General features: G+C 40.9%; 2 protein-coding genes across 6 annotated transcripts in view; one reads left to right on the top strand and one right to left on the bottom strand.

The window, feature by feature from the left end:
- LRIT1 (leucine rich repeat, Ig-like and transmembrane domains 1) overlaps positions 1–21,698 on the top strand; it is a 66,119-nt gene that overhangs the window by 19,371 nt on the left and 25,050 nt on the right. The window lies entirely within an intron of this gene.
- Positions 2,227–21,698, bottom strand: part of RGR (retinal G protein coupled receptor) — a 52,943-nt gene continuing 33,471 nt past the window's right edge. For 3 of the 5 annotated variants that reach the window (XM_085582411.1, XM_021536148.4, XM_085582410.1), the window contains 6 exons: positions 21,113–21,269; positions 20,287–20,408; positions 15,208–15,361; positions 14,521–14,638; positions 12,987–13,100; positions 2,227–12,074 (listed from right to left, as the gene is read on the bottom strand). In XM_085582411.1, coding sequence (XP_085438537.1) covers positions 11,931–12,074; positions 12,987–13,100; positions 14,521–14,638; positions 15,208–15,361; positions 20,287–20,408; positions 21,113–21,269 — 809 coding nt within the window. In that variant the 3' untranslated portion in view covers positions 2,227–11,930. Of the gene's footprint in view, positions 12,075–12,986; positions 13,101–14,520; positions 14,639–15,207; positions 15,362–20,286; positions 21,270–21,698 lie in introns of all 5 variants that reach the window. The other 2 variants (XM_085582412.1, XM_085582413.1) reach the window with 1 other exon arrangement.

A 21,698-nucleotide genomic window follows, 5' to 3' on the forward strand; every position in this document is an offset into this window, starting at 1 on the left:
TTGTTTGTTGGGATTCATTTGCTGTTATGCTCTATAGGCAAACTGGCTAAAACAGCTGGAAAAACAGCTCAGAGTAAGTGTTGTTGCAGAGGCAGAAACAGAGCATACAAGATAACAAGTATGTACCTATCAATGTCCCAGGTAAAATGCATGGAGTGATCTGGCCCTGGCAGCTGTAAAGCTGGCTGTGGTCAGCAGGAGCTGGCACCCACTCCCTGGGACCCTCCTGCTTTGGTGCTGAGAGCTTTTTTCTTCCTGAAGCAATTGTCAGGCAAAAGACAGGGTTTTCTGCAGTTGTTTTACTGAAGTAATTCTTGTTTTAGGTTTTGAGCCTGTTTTAGCTCTTCTCAGTATTGAGTTATGATGGGGGTCCTCCCCTAATTAGGGGATGGATCAGTTTTCCTTGTGAAGGTCTCATGATGCCTGCAAAGGGTTGTCCTGGGAAATCTAGTGGGAGTTTGATTCACAGAAATGCCTCCATGTTCAGTGTTAATGATTTGTAAATACAGCTGGGAGTAAGGAGCTGCAGGAGCAGCCCCAATTTCTTGTTGTACTTTTTGGGATGGCTGTTTGCAAGGGTGAGTACTGTGACCAATCTACTCGTGTGTGGCAGACTAAGGGCTCACAAGCCCCACATTTTCAAAAAGCTGTTGACAATTCAGCACTATTGCAGTCATCTGTTAATATGCACTGAACAGCTTACCACATTTTTTTTTAAGTGTGGAAATATTTTTACCTCTTTCTAGCCTTCTTTGGGGTGTGGTTTGTTTTTGATTTTGCCTTTCTTCTGACTGTTTCTGCATGGTTAACTGGAGTCAACTTGAGGTTAAAGCTAATTTAAACTGGATACTATATTTAGCATTTATGGTGCTAAAAGGATTATAGGAAAATAGATACTACATAAGTGGCCATAATCTTCTCACTGCTTGTGTTACTTGAGAGGCAGAGAAAGGGGTGCCAATCTGAGATTAAAAATCTAATTTTAGGGAGTTAACAGGAGTCACATTGAAGCATAAAGGTACAGAGGGATTAAATTTTGTGGACTTAATTTTTTTAATTGGGCCCCTGACCTGCTAAAAACCTTGCAATCATATCTTTATCCAAAGCCTATGATTCTAAATTATGTACTATTTCCATACACCAATTTAATAAAGTCAAACTAGACACTTCAGTTTTACCCTTGATAGAACAGCCAGGATACATTTTCAGGGGTCATTTTTTTTCCCACTGCCTGAAGCTTGGCAAGCCAACTCTGTGCCATAATTTTTGATTACTGGAGGCAGCAGTTAGCCAGCTCCTTGTCTGTATTCCTGCCTCCATGACAGTGACAAGGAAACCCAGCTTGGGATGTGAGGAACCAGTGCAGATGGCAGCTCTGCAGCTCCAGTACTGCCCCTTGGTCACAGTACAGCCACCTCGCCTGAAAAGACCTCCTGGCTAATTTATTTTCCATCACCTGGAGCAAAAAAAAAGGAAGAAGAGACAGAATAGTGACAAATAATGTTGTTTGGAGCCATGGCTTTATGGCTCTGGCAGGAGGGTGGACTCCTTCTGAAAAGAGACACAAAAAATTTTAAACCATGGAATTCCCATCATACATTATAGATGAACCAGCTTCTCTGAGTTAAATTGTCAGTGCAACTGAGAAAGGACTGGCTGCTAGCACTGAGACACTGCAGGAGCCTGGTGATTTGGTCAGATACATGCACAGCACCAGTTTACTGGGGATTATTCTGTGTTCTTCCAGTCACATTTAATGGCTCCCTGCAGGAGGAGGGAGGGATCTTGTTTCTGACTGCAACCGAAACTGAAGCAAAATCATCATCCAGAGAATGTCTGAACTGGGGTCCCTTTTATTCCTGCTTGTCTGTAGGCTTTTAAATAACAATTAAACCCTCTTAATAGGATTTGTGTACCATATGGCACCTTTCTCACAGGATGACACTTTCTTATTGCTATCCTGTTATTTGTCCATATCTACAAATAGTTTTCAGTCAGAAAAACAACATGCACTGTTTAGAGACATTCAAGGAGAGAAAACCATCCCTTTGGATAATTATTTGTAAATCTTTGTCTGAGGCATGGTGGTGGTAAATTAATGGAGTAGATTTCAGCAGTGTCCTGGTTTACCCCCAGTCGGCAACTAAGCTCCACACAGCTGCCCACTCACCCCCCTGCAGTGAGATGGGGAGGACCTGGGAGAGTAAAAGTGAGGAAGCTTGTGGGTGGAGATAAAGCCAGTTTAATAGGCAGGACAAAAGCCACATCCATAAGCTGAGCAAAACAAGGAATTCATTCAGCACATCCCATGGGCAGGCAGATGTTCATCCATCCCCAGGAAAGCTGAGCTTCCTCACATGTAACAGTTACTTGGGAAGTGCTTCCTTCTTCCCCCAGCTTTATATGCTGAGGATGATGTAATATGGTCCAGAATATCCCTTAGGTCAGCTGGGGTCAGCTGTCCTGCTTGTGTCCTCTCCCAGCTCCTTGTGCACCCCCAGCCTCCTCACTGGTGGCGTGGGGTGAGGAGCAGAAGAGGCCTTGGCTCTGTGTAAATGCTGATCAGCCATAAGGAAAACATCACTGTATTATAAACACAAAATATTGCTGTACACCAGCTGCTATGAAGAAAATGAATTCTGACCCAGCCAAAACCAGAACAAATAGCAAATTCAGGCCCCTGAAAAATAGCAAAAAGAAGTTAATAAATGTTCAACATAAGCAGACACTGTTGGGTGATAGAATTTTGACATGCCTCAAGTCCTGAATTCCTTAGTTTTGTTTGTAATACTCTCATTTTTGCTGGTAATGAATTCTAAGAAAGAGTAACTGCAAAAGAACATTAGTTTTATAATTTTATCCATGTAACACAATGGTATTGCTTGTCTTACTGATGCTTGCAATGCTTACTTCTCTTTTAATTTCCTCCTAATCCTATTTCAAAGCACTGAGGTTCAGCCAGCAGTAGTTACACAGCTGTTTGGTGGTAGATGGAGTCTTTAATTATGGACATGCCATGGGATTAATATTTCTAATTTCAGCTACTGGATGAGGTTTCACTGGAGTCAAGAACCATGTTTTTTTCACTGGTGCTTCAGGTAAAAACTCATTGCTGCTTCATAGGTATGGCTGCTATATACATTTGATTTCAAATGCCATCTTTAGGCAATTGTTTCAGAGGTGCTGATACTCTGTTCTCCCCATCTCTCTATCCCACAGCAGGTGTATCTGTCTGTCTGCAATGCTCTCCAGTGTACATTTTCCCTGCACGATCCTGCCTCTGAATAAGCACCTGGGTTCTTCTAAACTTTTAGACCAGTGAAGTTGGCTAGTGTGACTCTCTTCAGCAGGCACATGGGATCAGATCTGACCATATCTGTGATGTTCTCCACTTTCCAAGTTCTCTGTGGATGAGTTTGGAGAAACTAGGAAGCTGTTTCAAAATAGTTTTGGCCTTAATGTAAAAGAAAGCATTCATAGCTTCACAAGGGTTGATCACTCTCCACTGCTACCCAAGATTTTATAATTGGTTTGCATCCTTAGGAATGGATTATGATCTCTCAAACACCTGCTATCAAACTTTACCTGACTGTTTATGTCAGAACAGGACATAAGGTGACCCTTTCTCCCTGACCATGAGGCCAACGTGGCCCCACAGTGCTATCCCTTCATCCTTGCCAGTCATAGCTCCTGTTGCATCATTTGAGCCACCATGGAAACATTGCAAGCACATTGATTACAGTATAGGCAGCCCTGTTTCACCAAGGGCTGAGGAAATAAAGCTGTGCATGGGAAACTAAGGGCTTACAAGCCAGGAAGGACAACTACAATCATCTAGTCTGAAACTAGGCCAAATGTGTATCTTCAGAACTATCTGTCTTTGTCCAAAAGATTGCAAGTGATGGTGGTTTCACTAGTTCTTCTGAAAAGTTGTTTCTGTCTTTCGTTCCTTTGTTGCTGGGAAATTTCCCCTTACTTCAAGGCTGAATTTTTCTGGCTTCAACTTTTATTCATTGGGTCTTTGTCAGCCAGATTGGAAAGCTCCTCACGTATGTCTTCCCCAAGAACAATTACCTCTGCAGTGTGATGAAGGTATGTCTACACTTTCTCTTCAGTGAGGTGAATATGCTGAGCTTCCTACCCATCATGTCAGAAGGCATGAGCTTTTTCTAAAGCCAGAGAATTCATTTGTGACACTCACTTGAACTCTGTCCAATATCTTCAATCCTCTTAAAATGCAGACACTAGAACAGCATTCAGTAACCTAGTAATGGTCTTGGCAGTGCTGCCAAATGATGCTGAAATCCTTCATTATTTCTGCTTCGTATTATTCTCCCCCACCCATATTCAAGAATCTCATTAGTCCTTTTTGCAACAGCATTGCCCAGACAGCTTACATTGAGGCGATTATCTATAATGACCCCTAAATCCTTTTCTGAGCTCTGTTTTTCAAAGCAATGTCTTCTATCATGTAAATATAAGCAACTTCCATTCTTGGATCTCAGTTGATCTTACCAAAATACATTTTTTCAGGTTACAACTATTAACCCTGATGGCTCATTTACCCATCTCTCTCTTGTTACTACTCCACACAGTTTTATGTCCTCTGAAGATGGGACTACAGCACAGAGAAGCAAAACCAAAGACTCAGTGAAGAAAAAGTCTCTGGTTTTAAAATGTCCCCATTCAGTGGTATCTACCTATGAACTGTATTTTAAGAGCTGGCAGTAACCTACTATTCAGTTCATATAACATGTTATGTGGTAATTCCATAAAAGGTGTAATTGGCTGTATCTTGCTTATCCTTATGAGTATCCTGGGGAAATTCAAGTTTTCACTAGGAACACGGGAGTCTTTGCATTTTATCCTTGGAAAAATATCATTATCTAAATTTCTTTGCATCTGGTCAAGTCAAATAAATTCCAAATTACATGTTCTCATTCAGTTGGCAAAACCAGGTCCAACCATTAATTAAAAATAATTATTCCTAATTTGTAGTACAAGAATGTGATTCTAGGAAGGTCTTTTCTGGATTAAATAATTCAATGATGCTGAGTTGCCTAGTCCCAAGTTTTGAAACCTTGCTGAAAACAGGCTGCAGTGAAGTGGCTCAATGTGCTGAGAAAGGACATGAAACAAAAATTCCCCCTCTTTTCAGATTTATAGTCTAAGGTGCCTTTCCTTACTTTCTTTGTGGATTCCAGTTTTGGGGAGAGCTTATGTACCAAACTCAGGCTTGGAGACCATCCTCCAGGAGCTGATGTATCACATGGTGGTGCCACGCATCTCAGTATGCAGATTCTTTGTAGATAAAGGGCTAACAGTAAATCAGCCCACTGTCTTGTCTCCATTAATTTTTTTGTTTGTTTTCTATTTCAAGAAAGTTGAACCTTCCTAGTAAAGGAAAGGCTTCAGAGTTCTCTGGGAAATGGAGTATTTAATCCATGCCTCAGAAGCACCATTCCATGTGATACCTGGGGCATGCTGCTACTCAATGAGCTGCTGAGACAGAAGCACAACTGCAGGGTGCTGAAACTTTAGCTTTAAAGTTTGAACTGACTCTGGTTCAGTAGAGAAAGAGCTGACAAATATTGCCACTAAAGCTTTGGGTTTGCCTTCCTTCTGTTTGTTTGATGGCATTTTCCCTGCCCCATCCATAGTTAACAGCATCCTTAACCTGCTGCTTCTACAGCTGATTTCAGCACAATGGTTTCTCATCCAGTGTGATATAATTTGCTTGCAAAGTGGTTGTCTTTGAATGATGGGTCAGCTTATTGATAGAGAAATCAAGAATGTTGCTGTAGCACCTCATGGTGTAGGTCAGTGGAAGAAATCTTGGGACAGTGGGCATGAATCAATGAATACCATGAAAATATGTTTTCTCACTGTTCACCACAAAGATTAAAAGAGTGGCTTCTCCAGCAATTTGAGCCTCCAGCTGTTGCTGTCAAAATACAGTTTGTTTTCACTGTCAGGATCTAAAGCACATTGGAAATTTAGCACTCTTGCTGTAGCACTTGCAAGTTTGCTCCCTGTTTCCACTTGCATAATATTCTTTGTTGGTTTTTATAACATAGAATGGCTTTATTTGGTTTGGAAAGGATCTTAAAGATCACCTAGTTCCAGCTCCTCTGCTTTAAGCAAGGACACTTTTAACTAGACCAGGTTATTCAGAACCCCATCCAACTTGGCCTATATGTAAGTGAATTATTGTTGTCTCCATTTAAAAAAAGATATGTTTGTAGGATACAAATGTTTGTCTTCCTAGAGTCATATTTTTGTACTACTATAATTAGAAAGAATTTTTTAAAACTTGACTTTTGACCGAATTTGACAGACCTACTGAACTAGGTATTTTCTTCTGAAACATATTTCTAAATAATGTTTAATTAGTTTACATTAATTTGAGACCTGGGTTAATTAAAATTAGATTCCTTTAAAACAGGTAATTGAATTTGCATCCGAAAGACATTAAATTGGCATTTAGGTGCAAAATCTTAATTGTCTTGACCATTTCTGTGGGTCAGAGTCTCAAGGGAGGTATCAGCTCTCTGCAGCTCCCTTTGCCTCACCTCTGTGGCACTGCTCAGGGGTATTATTCCTAACCAGTGAGCTCTGTGCTTGTCTCCTGCTTCTTCTGAAACAAGGAAAACCTGTAGCCCAGCACAGCCCCTTTACACAGCAGTAGCTCTCCTTTTCTGACAGTTCTGTAATCTGATGTTCTGTTCTGAACAAAACCTGCTTTGGAAAATTTCATACATGGCGAACACTGGAAGAAATTACAGTCTGCAGAAATCCAAGGATCTCAAAGTGTTAAAAAATAATTCTTAAATCTTGCATGTACAATTTAAATTGTGTTAATAATCATTCAGACTTGCATCTCATTGAGAAGCATTTTTGTGCTTCCCAATGCTCTTACTGGATCCTTTTAATGATATACAAAAAAGATTACTTTACATTATTAGGCTTCCAAACAACACCTAATATATATGTGTAGGCATGTGTGTTCACCATTTGAAAATTCTTATTATTTTACATAATATTAATGCACCAGGCCCACCCTCCTTTTTTCTCTGCAGAAAGTGAAGTGTCTGTTTTCATAACAAAAAGCCCTGTGAGTATTTACTGTGTTAGCCTGGTCAGGGTAGCTCATACAGACCATTGACTGTAATCCTCTGTCTAACAATCTCAAATGGGAATATGTATAAAAAGGCATGATGGTACAAATATTTTTGCAGTTTAACTCCAACATGCAAACTCTCACTATCATGGGCTGAGGTGCGAGCCTCTACTTTGTCATCCTTGTAGGTGGAACACAAACAGAAATTTAAGTGAGACATACAGGAAGGATGAGTACTTGTGACTAACACTTGCCATTCATCATGCTATAAGGATCTTATATTTCACTTTTTGTGTCATTGTTGAAGCAAACCAATCACTAGCACTTGGGTCCATGTTTAAGATTTTGGCAGCCCTTTTTGTTCTCTGTGATGACAAAACCAGCTCACTGCCCTGTTTTACAGTAATGCTGTTCAAAGAATCATGATGATAGACTGGGAACAGTGCAGATTCCTCCTGTGGCCCTATTGAAGAATTGTTGTGTAACGCTCCCATCAGCTGTATTGCAGGTGCTGGGAAAAACACATCACAATGTGTGTGAGGCACATGAGGAATGTGCACTGCAGAAAAACCTGACTCCCTTTTATTGAACTGGAGGGTGTTTGTGAGTGTGGGCAGTGCAGGAAAGCTGAGTCAGCCAGATCTGGATTTGCAGCATTATTGAGGACATAGTAACTTCATTTGGAGTTGTGGGCGTTTAATAACCTTGAACATAGAACTGTGTGAAATGCTGTTTGAGGTGTGAGGCATTTATGTCTGCTGAAAGAAAACCTGAAGAAATTACACTTTGTATCTAAAGATAAGGAGATAAAATTGCCTTCTGTTTTTTCTTTGAGAGTCTGTTTTTCATCAGTGTGTCACAATGCTCACTCTGACACAAATGAGCAGTATTAGTTTGCCTGTGAGAGGCACGGGAGGGTGTTTAAGTGATATTGGATATAATGCTGCAGATCACTGGGTGTTAAGAAGGGTTGGATACTGACTCAAGTAATTGAAGCCTAAGGAGAGGCCCACCTTCCACTTCTATTTTGGTTGTGTTCAAAATATCCCCAGCAAAGAGTTCCAGCGGCTTATGTGACATAACCTGAGGTGTCATTTAATTACTTTTAACAGTGGGCACACAGTTGTTGTAGTCACTCTCATCTTTAGTGACAGGACAGGTATTAATCACTGCTGTTCATATTGTCTGGACTGGCTTAAGCTGACTCTCCAATTTTTGCTCTTATGCAGTTTGCTTTAGAGAATAGGTGGAATACTACGTGTATAGGAGTGCCTTGCATCCCCTGTATACCCCACTGGCCTGTAGTTTGGTTAGGGTAATGTAAATCCTGTTTCTAGCCATCTGTGACTCTCCAGAGTGCAAGATCCTTATGGGATTTTGTATACTTCAGCCTAAACTACTCAAGATAACACCTTGTTGTGGCAGGGGATGGTAAGAGATACCCACTGGCAAGACCTGGACAACCAGCAGTGCCATGGGGCACTGGGCCAGCATGTTGTGGTGAAGGCTGACTGTGCTAAGGATAAACTGTGTAATTAACTGGAAATATGTGTCGGGCTTCTTGATGCACTGCAGTTTTCTTTCAGACGTTTTCCTGAAGCACAGTACACTTCTTTAGCCCATCAGCCTAAACACTTGTTAGTGGTCATCACCCCTTCTTAATGTGGATAAACCAGTGGTGAGAACTAGTCATAGCCAGAAGAGTGACCAGTTATCAGGTACTGCTAGGTCTTGGTGAACAGTCCCTCGAAACTCTCTTTTTTCTTTCTATGTCTTTTTTTGTTTCAGTTTTTTTTTTTAAGTATCCATAATCCAATAAATGAGCCATGAGAAACCTCAGTTCCTCCCCTCACAGGCAGGAAGTCAGCAGCCAAGGCAATAAACTAGAGTTTGAATAGTTTGTTCCAATGCTTTGTTTACTTCTCTTCACTCAGTCAGGAGCTTTTGTAACTTGTATAAAGGAACCCTCAGGCTGGAACAGCTATGGACCTGACTGGCTGAGAAGTATTTGTTGAAGATATTTAGGAGGGAGATAAATGACAAGAGAAATCACTCAAGTTTTGTGTACATCTTTAGGTTTAGAGGTGCAGAGTGAAACCAGGTGGAATTTCTGACCCAATGTGCACAGGAAACCATCTGAAGTGAGGTCTCTCTCTTGGGTGGGACAGGCTGTTCTCATCTCACTGTAATGCACTCTGCTGCCTCTGCTTATTCCCAGGCTTATAGCACTATGCTGGGCCATATGAACATACCCTGTGTTCTTCACAATTCATCTGTAAGTTTTGCACCATCTGAAAGGTTTCAGTGACTTTGTTACCTTGCATTTATTCAGTGGGGTCCAGAGGACAGCTTTGGTTGCTGCTTGGGACAGAGGCCCCATTTGTCTCAAGGCTTTAATACCATTTACCCATGTTATACTCTCTAAGTCAGCTTTCCCCATCACTACTTCTCAGTAATCAATATGAATAAGAGTGCACAAACCTAAGCAGAGGCACACTTAGATTTGTGGCTGTCCAACAGAATGAAGAAACAGCTCTGCTGCTTTCTACTCCCACATTAGAAAGTTTGTAGTAAGAGCAAGTCAAAAGTCAATCTCCAAATGGACTAAGAGCCAAAATCTGAGATGAGTTCCTGATGTATGTTTCCTTTAAGCCAAAGGGACTCGGTCCCCAACGAAATGTCTTTAGCTGTTATTTATTAGATTATTACAGTCTTTTTATGTAAGCCATAATGTGTTTCAGTAGGCAGATATGAAGAACACTCCTCAAACCATGAACTTCAGAAAATGCACATCTCAAACTAATTTTACTGTATACCCCATCATTCTTCTGCTGCTGGGAGCAGCAAACAATCAGTCTGTCTCTCATGCCCTGTGTCCCTGGTTCAATAAGGCTGTCTCTGTTCTCCTCATCAGACATCTCTTCTGAGCCAACACTCCATTTCCTCGCTACTGTGTTCAAACTTCTCCCTGTGTTTGATCATCTCTAGTTTATCCTCTCTGAGTTGGAATGACCCTAACTATGCACCCTGTTCACTAAGTTTGAATAAATAGTTCTCAAATGGTGTCACTGTGTTCTATTTTGTTACCTACTTCTTTTTTTAGTTATTTTTTAGCATTCTGCTGGGATTTATCTTTGTGACCCCTCTGACAATGGAGCTGGTGATTGCAAGACCTACCCAGGCCTCTTTCCTGAGAAAGAGATAATTGCACATTTAGAACTTGTCACTGTAGATACATACTTAGAGATAATTTTGTGCCCAGACACATTATTTTGCACTTATCAGTGCAAACATTTTGTCATCTGCTCACTTTATATTATGTGTACCTAAGATGTAAGTCTTGGCTGTCAGCATTATATGTTATTCTGCATAATTTTGTCATGGCATTATTCGGTGCTCTGTCAGGTAGTTTGTGACCAGACTGAACCTCATGAAGTCCCAAAGCACATCTCTGAATGGGATCCTGCTGGTTAACTGCTGACAAAATGACATTTATTCCCTATTTCTAGACATGTTCTTTCTACCCACTGATTGTTTAGCTTGCAGGATTGTAACATTTACCCTTTTGTATCTCATAAGCAACTGATTTCCTTTTTAGTATGTTGGAAGGCATCAAAAGGATGGATTAGATTTTTCTTTGGTTAGTTTCAAAAATCCTTTCACTGTCAGTGCTTGGAAGTGAACCATGTGGTCCTTGTAAGTATCAATTAGGTTTGCTTTTTTTTGTGCATAAAATCTCTCCTAATCTGTATTGTGCACATTTTTTTTTTACAAATGGGCAATTCTGAGACACATCTTGGAATAACAGGCAATATCAACTGACAGTTTTTCATCCCATAAGCAATATGAGCAACACGGACAAATACAAGTGTTTAAAATGGACATTTTGAGAGTTTAAAATACATACAAATTATGATAATTATCAAAGTGACTTGTTAATTACTCAGACTCTTTAATCACCACTGATCCATGGATTGCTCTCTCATGTAGAACATAGAGAAATTTAATGGAAGATGTGAAGTTACTTTTTATTCTTATGACATTTTTGAACAGAATCTGACTCATACCTCCCTTTAATTTTTGCTCAATGTTCAACAAAAAGATGAATGTGTTTTATGAGGGACTATAAGCTTTTGATTGTCCTACTAAGCAGCAGCTGCACAATCCGATGCAGTTTAGTGTGTGACAAAGCTGAATGTCATGCAGTAACTCATTTGAATAGGAGCCAAGCCAATATTCCTTACTGGGGAAACATGCTCACTGAAGTGTTTTTATGGAACTAGGATGTCAGATTCATGATGGAAATTTGGAAATACTTGTTTTGAGTGCACTGAAAATGAGTTGTTCAGATGAACAAGTTATTTATACAGACATGTGGTCAATACTGGATACTGGTTTAATCTTCTGGTAATCCAGACATTACCATATGGACAACCTGCACAGATTGATCTGATGAGGCTTCACTGGGTAAATGAATATCCTGCTCCAGTTAATTTGCTGAGCTTTTATGTTAACTTTTATCAGGAGAAAAAAATGCTTTCCAGCACATACTTTATTCATAGTGACTTATAAAATGAGACTGATGACAATCGACACAGGTTTAAGGCAGCTTGTTTGACAAGCAGCTCATGATGGTTTGGACAGTTATCTGGAGGGCTTTCTTTCCATACTTCATTGTTTGTAGCCAGTGCACAGCCTTTCCAATGTGGAACCACATTTGCACATACATATCAGAGAATGCACTCAGTTTTCTCTTGAATTTTGCTTTCAGTGATGTACCTGCAGTAATTTTGTTTAGTACCATAATGGGTTATTTAGTTTTGTTATCAACCTCTGCTTTCTCAATCTTCTGTCCTGTGAGGAACTGCCATATTCCTCCTCTGTAGTTCTCATTTCCCAGGGCATATATGAAGGCATCCACTGTTGGCACAGTCTTGGCAATAAGAGCAGGAATCTGTCATGAGACACGATATTTATTACCAGGAAAACACACTGAGAAGCCAATGGGCTGATGTCAGCCTAGGTTTAGTTTCCCTTTACCAAAAAAAAAGCCTGTCTCCAATGACGCTAGCTTGTTACTCAAAGACAGGGAGAAGTAAAAGCAATTTGGCTAGTGGGAAGTCCTATTCAGGAAATTATAGCTTCCAGGAGAAAGGGTTTAGGTTGGCATTGCCTGAAACAGGGACAATTCAGTTGAGAGTGAATACAAACGCTTAGGAGGAGTGAAAGGTGTTGCCATGGACACCTTTGGATGGATAAATAGGCTGATGTTGCTAACATACTTAATGTGGGATACTGAATACAGTAATGCATTTGGTGACTTGAAAGGGACTCATTTTGGGGAATGAAAGTCGAAAGATTTGATGTGATATTATTGAGTCCCAGCAGTGGCTTTGGAGCCAAGACTCATAGAAGAAAGGGGAAAAAGGAGGCAGAACCTTAGAAGTGATCAATGACAGCTTCCTTGAGGAGAGAGAGGTATTAGAAATATGCATGGAACAACCAGTCTCTTTAAAACTGAAAATTCTGAGCTGGTACCTCACTCTGGGAAGGACCCAAAAACTCCTACATGGCACAGAACAGTACAGGTTACACACCCCTAACTAATTGCTGAAGAAAAATACCCCTGACTTCCTACATTTTTTGCTTGATCAAAGCAGTAATGCAATGGCCATTGTATCACTGTGCTTACCTGTTTTCACTAAAAAACTGTAGATGAACAGAATGCTTTGAGCAAAAGGACTACTTCTTATATATGTTTTTTACAACGAAACCCAGAAGTGAGTAAATGGGGAATGTTGCATAGAGACAGAGAGAGGGGAGTGAGGAGAACGTCAGTTTGGGTTCTGGGGTGGCACCGACGTACCATGCGGTATTTTGGTGGGATGAATGTCACATTTTCCACTGCTGCGTAGGCACACAGGAGGCAATAGGGACCCCAGCAAATGACCAGTGTCTTCAGTGGTAAACCAGTATTAAACTGGAAAACAAGAGCAATAGGTTTCTTTGTGTTTCACAATCACACACTACAACAAATGGATGGGAGAGTACTGTGGGACTGTTTGTGTTCAGTAGCAGGAGAGGATCAGCCAACAGGATGTGGGACAGAACAGTGCAGCAGCACCAAAGCCCTGATCCTGGGCGTGGGTGGGGAGTGACAGAGGTGGCAAAACACCTTATGGTAGATCAGATAAATCTGTGTGTGCTAGATATAGAAGCCATGGCCAGAAACTGCTCCTGAGGGGAGAGAGCAGTGTGAGAATTTAAAAGCAGATTGAAAGGAGTGATATTTTGCTGACTTCCTCAATGGTCTTGTAGACAAACTGTGAAGCCACTGCTATGCTCGTACAGATGCAGTAGCTCTGTTATGGTAGGAGAATTTCTCTTGTCCTTTATGCTAGGGCCTATCCATGGTTTTCATGGCTAGCTGTTCCCAAGTATCTTATAAATATTAATGACTAAGGAAGTAAAAATTTCATCCTCAAATTTTCTGCATTGTAACTTCTCTGCAGAGCTAGAGTATCATAAGAAAGAAATCACATGCTAGTGCATACAAACTCACTGGAAAAAAGTAATAGACATAATAATGAACACTGATATTTGTTCAAGAAATACATAGAGGGCACAAGTATTTATTCCAGTCAGCTACAATCAAGTCTGCCTGTCTCTGTCAATATAACATTTCTCTTGAGATCTGACTGTCTTTACTGAGTGCAGGGGTTGGGCCGTGCCCACCAGCCATGCATAGTGCCCCAGACTGCGCCTCAGCAAACAACTCATATAATCACCACATTAGATTCCCATAAACCTGCCACACCAGAACAATTCCTTTGTTTCCAGCTCATAAAGATTTCTGAATTTCCTCAGCCAAGTGTTAACATAATGTGTATGGGAAGGTCCTTCTCCCCCATGGGGTGCCTGTATGCTTCCTTGCAGAGCTGTAGTTGTCTGACTTCCTCAGCCATAAACCAAAAGCCTGTAGCAAAGCAGGAAATAACAATCCTTCCTGAGATAAAATTCCCTGGATAAACATTGATATGATATTGGCAAATATTCTGTATGCTCTGTTTTTTGAGGAGAGTTGGGCCAGTGTTGATGGATGGAAATCTTCAGGATCACCATTGCAACTTCCTCTTTGATGGGGAACTGTTTACATCACTAGGTTGGGGCAAATGTGGCCATCTGGTAAAATGCTGACATTTCCAAGGATGGTGTTTCCATGAACTTTCTGAATGGCCCCATCCTGTGTTGCACTACCCTCCTACTCAAGTAGCACTGGGGCAGAAGGAGCTGGGTCAAAGTCCTTGTGAAAGAAATTCTTGTTTTTCAAGGACTTTGTCTCTACTGAATGGAACCCTGTTTTGTCATGGTGATTGCAGGGATTCAGGGAGCTTTCTTACCTTAAAGTGCCCAGTTTTCCTGAACTTTTGGTGTATGGACTGATAGGCTGTCAGCATGATGAAGCCTGGGATCATGAAATTGAAAGTGGACAGAGCAAAAAGGAATGTGACATAGTTTCTGGGATAGGTGAGGAGGAAAGAAAAAAAAGAGGTGTTAAGTCAACTCTAGTGCAACTATGTAAACTTGCTGTAAATATTTACCAAATTGTAGTTTTAAAATTGCAAAAACCACTTTTGTCAATGTGCTTCAGTGAAGGCCAGTTAAGCTGTGCCATGCTATTGTGTGTGTGGGATGGATAGTCTTGTAGAAAATCACAACAGATATCTGTATTCTAAACCCAAACACCACTACTCAGACATCTGTGCTGGCCTGCATAAAGCCAAAAACATTCTGAAATAGTTTCAAGCCCTAAACCCAGGAAAAATGCAGCCTATAGACGAGTGAGGGAGTGGCAGAAAGTGGAGCACCAGCCTCTCCCACAGAGGAAGCTGACTTTAGCTGTTCCGTGTGCCACCATGCGAATCCAGGCAGCCTGGGGTGGTGCCTGCCTTGTCCCAGCTGCTGGGGAGGGACATCTGCCCCAGGAACAGTGCTGGGCACAGCTGAGAGGGTTTGTGTGCCACCAAGGCTGTCCCAGGGGATGGCAGCCTCCACTCTGCTCCTGTGGGAGCTGCCCTGGCCCTCACCTGTCCCCTTTGCTGTAGTCCAGGGTGCAGCAGGTTCGGAGCGGCTCATAGTCGTATTTCCCCCACCCCAGTAAGGGCATCACGGACCAGAAGGCAGCAAACAGCCATGCAAACACCATCATGGAGACAGCTGTGCTCCACTGCAGCCTGCTCCCTGTGGGAAGAGGAAAGGGGGTCTCCGTGCCCTGAACAAAACCACTGGAAACAGCTGTCAGGCCCTTGGGCCTCAGGCAGAAACAAGCAGTTGTTCTTGCTTTGTATCCTGAAGCTGATCTGAGTCTGGAGGAATCAGTCTTCCATAAAATACGAAGAAAGCTTTTAGGAAACAGCAAGCTGCTCAGCTTTGTACCACACTGGAGATACAGCTGCTGTTACAAACATTATACTCTTGTGTTTTGGGAATGTGTTTTAAGACACAGACAAGGCAGCGAGTAGAATGAACAGTGTGATGCAATAAACAGTGTTTGAAGAAACATTAGTCCCATTGCAGAGTGTGGGTCAGGTCAGAAATGTGACTCTGCACACACTCCCCAGCCCCTGCCTTCTTCCTTCCTGCCAGGCCAGGAGTGCACAGCATGTATGTATATCTCATATACTCTCTTCTAAAATTACTGGTCATCAATATATATGTGAATATATATATACAACCTGAGAACAGAGCTTGTTCTAAAAATACTACTGGACAAGTAATTTTGCCCTTAAGATCATCACTTAGCCTATAACAGGAAATGGGAAGCTCAGCATTAGTAATTTTTTTCTAATTTTATAATAAAATGTTCCCTTGTGCCTATCCCATCTGGTTCCATCAAATACTATAGGAATGTAATGGAAGACTGGAAACTTGAGAAGACACAGGAAGTATTTATTCATGGAGAAGGCAGGCAGGGAGGCTTCCTTGCAGCTGCAGGATATTGTGCTAGCCTCACTGCTTGCATGTGAAAAGGTCTGGATAATTTTGTTATTGAGGCCAGTGTCTGTCATCATGCCCATGCTGAGCAGCCCATGACGCCAGCAAGGAGAACAGTGACTTTCCAGCACTCCTTTCTAATCCAATCTCCCATTAGGGACAAGTAATGATGTCATTTTCACGGAGGTTGGGAAGCAGTCTTTTTGTCTGCCCTTAGACACAGCATCGTGACAGCAGGCAAGAAGATTCAGGCCAGTTCCGATCTGTCCCTGGGAGGTGAAGGACTGGGGATGAGGTGCATTTATTTTTAGACCTGGTGAAACCAGCTGCTGGTTGACCCTTCAGAAAATATTCACACACACATCAAAAGTAGCTAAAAAATGTATGAATGTAAATTAAACAAGCTTGAGATTATTTTAGTTTTACTCAGAAAAAACTTTCAATACAAGAACAGTGAAAGAATCGTGCTGTGCTCACATGGCAAAAATGCCCTCCCCTGAGAAGGCTGAAAGCAAGAGGACAAGTTGAGAGCAGTTCAGTTGTTTTTGTGCACAGCAGACCATCGCTTTACCTTAAATGACTTTTCTTGGCCTGATAAAATTTGATGTAATAGCTGTATAGGTCCTAATTCAATTAAATGCACATATATGAGGTTCAGCGTCTGCTTACAGATATAATTCTTAATTAGGACCCAGTGCTGGCAGTTTGGTCCCATTAAATCCAATCACTCTTGGCTCTGGTTTTCTCTCTTTGAAAAGCAAAAGGGAAATAGAAATACAGGGAATTTTAAATGGTTTCTCTAATTGCTTTGGAACAGGAATACTGCTCCCTCATCATTCAAAGATTACTAAAATTGTGATGCCGAAAGATGAACTTCTAGAAAGTGCTAGATAGAGCATGGAACCTTAATCTTTTTGATCATGAAAGCCAGTTTTTAGTGATATAATCATAATTATATTTTGGGGTTTAGTTTCTGGTAGCATTTATGAATGTATTTTTATGAGATTTATGATTTATTCAAACATTTAGCTGATTTTCACAGACTGAAAAATACGTCTGTGACACTAGGCTACTTTTCAGCTAGATTTCAGTCTGCTGTTTAAAATGAGTGTCCGAAATAAAAGGTCAACAGGATTTTCGATGAGGGAGGGGAGAAATAGTCCCTTTTTCTCATTCTTGCAAATGGTTAAGTTATAATAGCTGTATAATTTTAAATTATAATATATACCAGGACAGTGTATGGCTTGTACCAAACTTACTGGCATGCATCAGTTAAAATTAGCTAAGTTTGTCAAAGGCAGAAATGTCTGAAAATCTGATCAGGAAAAATATATATCAATCATAAATAAAATAGGTGTTAGCACCTACTTTATCTGCAGTGCAAAAAGCACCAGTCACTGGTGGTCACAGGTACTCAATTTTTGTAGGAATAAGAAAGCTGTAATGTGTAATAGCTTATTTTGTGCATATCATTATAAAAAGCTCTTTAAAATAACCTATTTAAGGGATTTTTTTACTCAATTTTAAAATTTATTTTGCTGTGGTTCACCATAATCTTGATGACTGTCTTGCTTCAGTGAAAAACATGAGATCTGTAAAAACATCATCATTGTGTCAGGGAAAGCTGATCCAGGTGCAAAGCTAGATGAAGGGAATACAGTCAGTGTGACAGGAGTTTAGGACTTACTCCTAATTTGACAGAGCTGACAGCTGCCATTTTAGCAAATGGTAGTTTGGTAATCTTTGAATACTGATATAACAACCCAGGCTACCTCCGTTGTTAAGGATTACATAAAAGTCACTGTAATGCTGCTTTTAGAAATTGAATGCTGCTGTGAAATCCCTGCTGGTTTTGTTTGTCTTCTTTTTTATGATATTGAAAGGAACAATGATATAAATCATGTCAGATTTTCTGTTTCCCCCTAAATGCAAGTTAAAAATCTGTATTTTTTTCTTTCCTTTTAAATCTATAACTTTATGCTGTGCTTATGAATCCTTCCCCTCCTCCCAAACTTGTCCTCATATAGAAGTTGATCCAAACTTCTAATGGCAATGTGAATGGCCAGAGAGGAGCTGCCTTGATCTAAACTGTCACCTTCTGTCCTGAATACCTGGCTGCTGAGGGACAGCTTCCTCAGAATCTGCCCTTTTCTTCTTCACTGTCAGGAACTAACATATAACTACTTCTGTTTTCTCCTTTTCCTCCTAATGATCAAATTTTAATTTTTTTTTGCCATCTTACAGGGATTGACACTGATACCCTTCAGACTCCCCTGCTATCTCTCCTCTTATTGCATACTTTTAGGTTATTTCTCTTTTTTTAGGTTAATTCTCTCCTCTGTGCTGTGAAAGTAGAATCTCAGAGACCCCAGAGCCACACTTAGGGGATGAACAGAGAGTTGCCCAGTGTGCTTGCCTAGAAGTAAAAAAAAAATACCAAAAAACAAGAGAGGGGAGAGTAAAATATCCTGACCTTCTCTGCCACATGGGGCAATAATATTATTTTCTTCCATATGCCAAGCAACATCAACCTGATTTCTGGTGAGTGACTTGTCTAGTTATCAATACACTTTAAAGGTAGTGCTTTGTCACTCAGGGTTGTGCTGACTTCCAAATCTAAAAACCTGGTCAATTTTCAGAATGTTGGTGAACAAATTTGTCATATTAGGATCCAGAATGGTTGTAAAGTCCCAAGTTATCCTACCATCATAGTAATTTCTTACATTCTCATCAGCTCTTTCGTCCCAGAAATATAGATAGTGAATAATCAAGTGCCAAGCTGAGGAATGCCACAATGAAGGTTTTCTTGGGAAACTGTTAGGACATAACAAAAAACTGGGGATGATGTAATTGAGCCTCAAAGGAGTACCAGGTCCTGGGGAATGAAGATAAAAGGCTGATAGATTTGTATTTTAGGTAAAGGTATTTTGTACCTTCTGTACAGGCATGCAACTCGCACCGGTGTCAACAGGAGTTTAATGTATGGATTGAGAACACAGCCTGTGGGCTTGGTGTAGCACATCTATGAAATATGACTTAATCTTTGCAATCAGCATGTGAAGAATTGAACTAGAAGGGGCTGGTTTTACTGGAATAACCAGAGGGAATGAGCACCTTCTGGGTTTTTAGTTTTGTTTTGTTGTTCAAAATGTTCACTTTAGGAGCCATGTTTGGCCACCAGTAAGTAACAATTTGAGCAGAGTAAAGAAGCTTGTGCCCTGAAGGTCCTTCTGTCCTCTTAATGTAGTGTATGTTCTTGGTGGGAGCGCGTGACACGAAAGCATTAATGTGGCAGAGAGTAAAATGTCTTTCCCAGACACGCTTATTTTCAGGCTCTCTCTTGTAAAATACAGATGCTCCTCTCTAGCTCCAAATGCATTTCAGTGTCCAAGGGGTGTTAGTATGGATTTAGCTCACAGCCTGCATTATTTGGGGCCTTTATCTAGACATGAAAAAGGATTTCTTTGCCTGAGCTGGATTCCTGCAGAAATTGTAGAACAACAAAGTTGGCTGCCTTTCCTCAACAGGATCATCAGACTGACCATATTCCCTGTGTGCTTTGGGTGTGTTTTGCCATTTGCTGGTGGAATCATGTGGAGGCTGTGCCTGAAAGGCTCTATGGGTAAAAGAAGTCTCTTGCACTCCAAAATACCTGTGTTGCACAAAGGGCCTGATGAGCTGTGTCTGCCCAGTCGTGCCTCTGCATGGGCTCTGTTCCAGCCACCGCCTCTGCAGAGGCAGCTCTCTGCTTACCCCAAATTTATCTGTCAGTAGTAAACTCTGCATGGACATGATGATCTGTTTGGTACACAGCAGGGTGTTGGATGAAAGCCCAAGATGAATAGATTTTTCTTCAATATGAAGAATTGGATTTTATTTGGGATTTGATTTAACGTTTACTTATGGATTAAAAGAAAGCATGGCAAGAGGGTCACAAATTGGTTGTGATCTAGACAAGGAAATATCTCCTGAAAGTGGTTGATAATTTCCCCTGTATGGGAAGAGGTCCTTTAGAGAAACTTTATATTTGCTCTAACAAGTGTGTAAGAAAAACAAACTTATATATAAGATACACAAATAATAAGTATGTGCTTGCTTTGAGTCCCAGAAACATAAGCCAGCTGCCTTTTGCAGCTTGTGGGTAAGGTTGTGAAGTAAATTGTAACCCTTACTTGTACAGTAGTGATGGTATCTGTCCCAGGCAATGGCAGCGCTGGAGCCAATGCTGGCCAGGGCTGTCAGGAAGCCTTGGAATCCATGGATTTGACAGCCATCAGAGCCATAGGGCCAGTATCTGTTATCAAACAAGGAATGTGTTATGAAAATGATAGAGAAAGGTGAAGACATGTTTGGAAATTGCATTAACAGAGAGGGTAAAATGATAGCCTATGCTCGTTCTGAGAATCTGTCTGAGAAACACTGTGAAAAATGTTACTTTGCTTGTTTTTAGGTATTTGCCAGCATTTTCTTGTTGTGGTGTCTCTTATGGTACAACAGCTATTTGTACTCTTAATACTGAGAAGAAGATATAACCCTGCATCTGTGTATTAAAAAGCTGGGGTTTTAAAATTTGAAATTGACATTTCATCCAGATCTTCAAGACTTTGCCTCCTTTGTGAGGAGCCAATTTGTCAATGTGTGCTAGTCAGTGCAACACAACAAACAGATAAAGACTTGCAGACAAATTTAGGGTCAATCTAGAGGTTCAGTGAAGTGATATTTTGATATTCAAGTAGCTTCTATAACCACTGGCAAATCTGTCTGGCTAAATGTCTTCTCTGGTCAATCTTATAATCTGGCAGTGATGTTATGCAGTAAAATCTGCTTTTCTACTTGCCTGGCAGAGCCATGTAGGGTTTTGTTTTGTTGTTTCAGATTGAGGGCATGAGAACTTTGGCTATGATTTATGGTAGAAAGAGAGCCATTTAATTAGAACTTAAGCAGTTAATTTTCATGTGGCTCTTCTGAGCATGCTCTGGGAAAACCTTTGTGCCATACCTGAGGAAGCTGGAAAAGGCAGCGATGAAGGCGTTGATGCAAATCCCGCAGTCGGCCAGGGCGATGCTGAGAACCAGCAGATTGCTGGGTGTTCGGAGCTCTTTGATTTTTCGGAAAGAAATAATTGTCAAGCCATTCAGACAGAAACCAAGCAGGGCTGAAAGATAGAATTGTTTGGTGTGATTCAACTGGAAATTGAAAATAACTACAATGATAGTGCTGTTTTCTTTGATGAGAGAACAATAATTACAGTGGAATCTTATGCACAGGGAATAGATCTGTAGTGGTCAAGTCTGCATGCAAGTTACAAAGGCTTTCAGAAGAGAAGTCCTAGATGACAGTTCAAGCCAGACTGCTTCAGACTTCTTCAGTCATGTGGAGCAGAAGCAGTTTGATCTTATTTGTAATTCTGCCTTTTGTTATAATAAGAGAAACGGGATTTTCAGGCTCCATGCAGGGACACATGGTTCAGGGTTCAGAGCAAGTGAGATGCAGAGGAGTGTGAGTGAGTTTCAAGAGAGCTGACAGCCAGCACATGCTGCTGGTGTACACATGTCCAGGCATGACTTTGATAGAAAAATGGCTT

Source organism: Lonchura striata, chromosome 6 (genome assembly GCF_050655825.1).
Source record: "Lonchura striata isolate lonStrDom1 chromosome 6, ASM5065582v1, whole genome shotgun sequence".
Classification (NCBI taxonomy): Eukaryota; Metazoa; Chordata; class Aves; order Passeriformes; family Estrildidae; genus Lonchura; species Lonchura striata.